The sequence below is a fragment of the Protopterus annectens genome, chromosome 11.part0 (assembly GCF_019279795.1).
Source record: "Protopterus annectens isolate FY-2018-M chromosome 11.part0, PAN1.0, whole genome shotgun sequence".
Taxonomy (NCBI): Eukaryota; Metazoa; Chordata; order Ceratodontiformes; family Protopteridae; genus Protopterus; species Protopterus annectens.
In genome coordinates, this window is record NC_056745.1 from 1,110,613,351 (window position 1) to 1,110,619,350 (window position 6,000).

A 6,000-nucleotide genomic window follows, 5' to 3' on the forward strand; every position below is an offset into this window, starting at 1 on the left:
CTTATAAATATTCTGAAATCACTTTCTCTTGATACTTTGGCTATACAATGGTTTTCTTCTTATCTCAGCAATAGGCAACAAGCTGTGATCTGGGAGAATAAACTATCATCCCACCTTCCAGTCTCCTCCATCCTAGGCCCTCTCTTATTCTCAATATTTATCAATGATCTCTACCTAGCTATTCCTCAGGCAACATGCATACAATATGCAGATGATTCAACTTTAATCTGTGCAGCTGAATCTTCATCAGAATTACAATCCCTAACTCAGAAAATATTTAACATAGTTGAGACTTGGTTTATAAAATGTTGCCTTCTCCTGAATCCCAAAAAAACAAAGCTCCTTCTCTTCACACAAATCCATGCCCTTAGATTTCTCTGTCATTTCTAACAATGGCACCCTCATTGATTCTACCACCAAACTCCTAGGAATAACTATAGACAATCACCTCAGTTTTAATAACCATATTAACAATACTATAAAAACAGTCAACAGAAAATATACAGGATTAAATATTTTCAGAACTACTATTGCCCACTCTCATCTAATCTCAACACTCCTCTATGCCTCACCTATTTACACCAACCTATCCAAGAAGAATCTTCTTAAACTCACTACATCTTACAACAACAAGAACTCATCACTGCCAGAATCTAAAACAACTAGGATGGCTTGAACTGCAAAATCAGCTTCATTTTAGCCAACTAACTATTGTTCATAAGATCCTCAACCAGCCCAACAACACTCCTATACTCTCAAACCTCATTACCCCATATAAAAATCTTAATTCCTTACACTCATCTAACAAACCTCTACTTATTATTAATAAGTCTAATAACATGGCAGGAAACTCTCTGTTTTCTTACACAACTGGGAAATACTGGAATCTTCTACCTAGTGATCTTATATCACTTCCTTCCCTACCTCATTTCAAACAAAAACTCAAAATACACCTTAGAACACACTGGTTGTGCCTAACTTCAGTGACTAAGTTTCTCCTAACTCCTCCTCAATTATAATTTAATGCTCTTTCTGCAAACTTTAGAAAAATATCAAACCTACTTTAGTGATGTTCTACCTCACATGGATATCTGATTCATCATGTTATCAATGCTCTTATACAACCATTATTATGTAATTGTAAACCTTAAGTTTAATCTACCTCACGTGAATATGTTATCCCATATTATTGTAAATATTTGTCTTGTAATAAACTGTAAAATGCCTGTATCTACTGCTATGTTAACTTGATTGTAACCTGACAAACACTTTTTGTATTTGCAACCTCATACATTTTGTTATAATGTATCTGTCTTCCTCTACTGAAAATGGACATATATCCAGTTAGACTAGCCCGGTCAACAAATGTAAAATAAATAAATAAGTACACTTGAATGTTATAACCTTATGATTGGATTTGTATCATGCAAAGAAGTGGCATTACTATGATCATTTTGCTACAGATATAACCATACCCAGAAGAGGATAGATGTGAATAACATGAAAGCACCTTTGTATCACAACACACTATCATCAGTATGGAAGAATTACAACCTTACTAAATATCAACATTAATATGGGGGGGCATGAAAGTACAATTTGCCCACCACCAGAACTCACACCAGCAGACAGGATGGCCTGTACTCAGCCTCTGCCAGTGTTAACATTAAAATTATTTTCATTGTCCACTTTAATACTCACTAGCAGGGAAATGTACAGATCAAACATAATTCTACTGTTATGCCTTTACCCAGGTTGTATTGCTCCAGACTAGGGCAATATGCCCAGCAGGGCAGAATTAGACTGACAAAAAAGAACAGTGACTCACAAAAGACCTTGTAACCAAGCTGATGGATAATTTGGGAAACCACTGGGTATTCATGAAAACTGCATTCATAAAAACAAAGGACATTTGTGTGAATCAAATATGTAAATCTAAAAGAAAAAACATTGGGGCTTTCAAATGAGGCATCATCAAAGGTTTGGGAAAAGCTTATTTAATTTTGGAAATAAAAGAAAACACAGAAGGAGGAAGACATACAGCATTACTAATAAAAGTAGAAGAAACCGGAAAGACAGCCAGAAAAACAAATGTACAAAATGAGGAAAACATTCAGTCAGCAGCAAATATATTTTCTGAAATCAACCAAATGATTTTGTCTGGGATCTGCTGTGATTTTAATACACAACCATTATATATTTGATGGCATTTTTCAACAAAAGAAGAGAAAACTATTTTACCTTATTATATGTAAATATTCTCATGCACAGATGGGAGGACGTGTACTGATATTCAACACATTTTTTGTAATAAGACTGGCATATTACAGGCTTCTGGATGGTGTATTGCATGATACTATATCTTAACTTTTTCCCTTCTCTCTGTAAAACAGCAGGATTGGGCTGGACTTAAAGTATGACATATGAGACTCATCATACTTTCTTGAATGTCTCATTACTTGGAGAAAATGGGAAATTAATGAATTTTAATTTGCATAAGTAAACAGCAATGAGACACGCATTTTTATATGCAGATAGTTTCCATTCAGCACATTTAACAAAATCACTGCCCTTGGGAAAACTTCTAACAGCAAAACAAATTTCACCAAGAAAGAAGATTTTCTTTCAGAAGTTTTGGATATCATATAAAGGTAGCAGACACATATGCACAGCAGTGAAACTTCAGAAGTAGCCTTTAGGAAGGCACTTGAAATGACAAGTCAAGAATTGTAGCAGCAAAGAATTTCCCAGAATGTATTACAAGGAAATCTGTAGTTGCTCGTGAGATAGTGGAGATAGTAGCAAATTATTAAAATATATTACCAACAGATCCAGTCTTGGGAAAAGTATTGTAGAAATATCCTATTGGCTAAATGTGCTTTGTGGACCTAAAGGAGTCGTATGACTGCATACACTGCAATGACTTGTGGGAGCTGCTACAACAACACAGGGCACCAAGGCCACCGTTACATGTCATTCAGTTCCTGTGTTTGAGGAACAAGTGTTATATCTGGCTTTCAACTTTAAGTAAATCAAAATCGAGGTGCAAACATGAGTACAGGAAGGGCATGGCCTGTTTTCCTTACTGTTCCTAATTTTCAAGGACAGGATATCAAGAGACAGACAATGTATGGAGAATGTCCTGCATAAAGAATTGTGGGTTGCATCTTTGTTGTTTGCAGATAGTGATATCTTTTAAGCCTCAAGTGGCAGGGATCTAAAGTATGCAAATGAGTGCTGCTGAGTGTAAGTAACTTGGATGAAACTGAGCACCTCCAAATTAGAGATTGGGTTCTGTCCCCCCCCCCCCCACACACACACACACACCAAAAACGTGTGGACTGCTCTCATGTTCTCTGTGGGTTAGAGAGGAGCAGCTATGATAGGGGATGGAGTTTAGGCATATTGGAGTTTTGTTTACAAGTGAGAGAACAGAAGATCAAGAGCTTAACAAGCATATAAGTGAAGTGAATTGGGGTCTTGTTTGCAATCCAGATATCAGGGAATCATAACTAACTTATAAGTGCAGTGAGTTGGGTTCTTGTTTACAAGTGCCAGAACAGGCGATCAGGAGAAGATCAAATAATATATAAATGCAGTGATTTGGGGTCTTGCTTACAAGTAAGTTAACAGTGGTTTAGGAGGAGACTGACTCTCATATAAGTGCAATGAGTTGGGGTCTTGTTTAGAAGTGCCAAAATAGGGGATCAGGAGAAGATTAACTAATATATAAATGCAGTGAATTGGGGTCTTTCTTAGAAATAAGTTAACAGGGGTTTAGGAGGAGATTGACTAGCATATAAGTGCAATTAGTTATAATGAGTTGGGGTCTTGTTAATAAGTGGCCAACAGGGTATCAGGAGAAGACTGGTTAGCATATAAGTACAGTGATTTGGGGTCTTGCTTAGAAGTGAGAGAACAGAAGACTGGGAGATTCACTAGAAAATAAATGCAGTGATGGCAGCAGTACTGCAGATGTTTTACCAGACTGCAGAGGTGAAGCAAGAGCTGAATCACAGGATGAAACCCTTAGCTTACTGGTTGCTAATCTACGGTCATGAGCTTTGTGCAATGACTGAAAGGATAAGATCAAAGACACAAGTGATGCAACTGAGATTCATTCATAGTGCTGCTGGGTTAATTTCCTCCAACTGGGTGAGGTGCTGAACATGGCGATTCTTGGTTAAAGGACATTGTTTCAAAAACAGTTGTGCCAGTCACAGCTAGATAGTCTGTACAGAAACCATTTAATGAAATATAAAGTATGAAAGAAGCACCCATTGATAGTGTTATGTTTATTTTTTACTCTTAGATTAAAACATAAAAAGGTAAGAAATGTAATATATTATACAATGAAATGCTTGCACATATGTGTGTTGGAGCCTGTAATTAGACTGGCAGCATTTATCCTTACCTGATTAAGTCATACCTAAAACTTCAAGTTGTCACTAACATCGCTTATTACCACACTACTAACATCAGGATTTATGATCCTTGGGATAAGGGAGTATCCTGTTATCACAGTGGTAAGCAATAATATATTTGGGATCATGTGACATGTGGGGATGTGTAGGTGTCTCATCCTTCATTTGGGAGTACAAGTGTTTGATTTTTTTTTTTTTATAAAATTAGATTTTAAGGGTATCTGTTTTCACCCTGATGATAATGAGAGCTATGCTTTTGTTCTTGCTGTATTATCATGGATTCTTTGTGTGCATGTATTCCTGTACAGGTACCATTATAACATCTGTATTAGTAAATAAATGTAACCAGCTCTAGTTTTTAGCACTTATTGTGTACTGATAGTGTAATATTATATTGTACAAACAGATAACAACACTGGCAGAACCTCTAAATAACCATAAAGCTTCTTGCCTCCTTGAAAAGTAACCCTTCACCCTACATTGCTGACTGCTTTATCACCTCCAATGCCATTTGCAGGGTCATTTTCATCTCATGTACAGAATCCCAAATGGTCTGTGCTTCGTTTTCTGATACCAATAAAAGACATCAGGATGTTCTCTAACCTGCCAGACCTGACAGTTTCCAGCTAAAATACTCTCTTCTTTCCTCCCTTCTTTAATCAACAGTAGAAGATAGTTTATTCCATAATATTTTTATAAAGTACAGCAGTTTTGTTAGCATGTTTATACAGCCTTTCATAAACATTTGTTGTATTGTAGGTGTTTCATGTTTAACCTGTATTTTTTTTTTTTTTTTTTAGAAATCGTGTTTTAAAAATATCTGATGGGATACACCACATTGGCAACTTAAATTGGGAATTGGCATTGTGTCTTCTTCTTGCATGGGTTATATGCTACTTTTGTATCTGGAAAGGAATCAAGTCTACTGGCAAGGTAAGACATTTAATGCATGTAAGCCTCAGTTCATATAACTTTCTGTCCCACAGAATGAATCACATCAAATCATACCATCTGTTTAACTGTATGGAAACACATTGCAGTTTGTAACCATCCTCTTCTTACTCCAGCCTATACAAGTTCCATTTCTCTGTGTTAGGGCAACTTGAAGGATAAACCTTGGTTCTTATCAGTTTAGATGATTTGTTTAGATAGTCTTCTACATATTGATAGAGGAGCAATTAAAGAAATAATGCTCGTGTGATATAATGACATGCCATCACAGAATGACAGAATGCCAAAAAATACTTTTCTAAACAAGTTTTTCATCATTTGTTTCAGCTTACCTATTGCTTCTTTCACTTTAGAATAACAATCATTTGGGTGGTTATAGAGATACAGTCCCCAAGTCTTATGGCTGAATGCAGACACACACGCATACACAAATAATGCACTCATTCATTACTATATTCAAAACAGCTTTTGGATGTTGCATGGCAGATTATTTTCTTTCTTCTGCACACACCATTTTGGGATGTTGGTATGACACTATCTATATTATATGGACGGTAATGAATGCTGAGTCTTCACAGCCAGACATACCACATCAGCTCCTACTCAAACATTTCTAAGACAAGAC

At 36.2% G+C, this 6,000-nt stretch overlaps 1 protein-coding gene across 1 annotated transcript in view; it reads left to right on the forward strand.

The window, feature by feature from the left end:
- The window catches only part of LOC122815716 (sodium- and chloride-dependent GABA transporter 2-like), a 925,986-nt gene that overhangs the window by 467,032 nt on the left and 452,954 nt on the right, over nucleotides 1–6,000 (forward strand). The window contains exon 6 of the mRNA XM_044088464.1: nucleotides 5,225–5,357. Coding sequence (XP_043944399.1) covers nucleotides 5,225–5,357 — 133 coding nt within the window. The remainder of the gene's footprint in view (nucleotides 1–5,224; nucleotides 5,358–6,000) is intronic.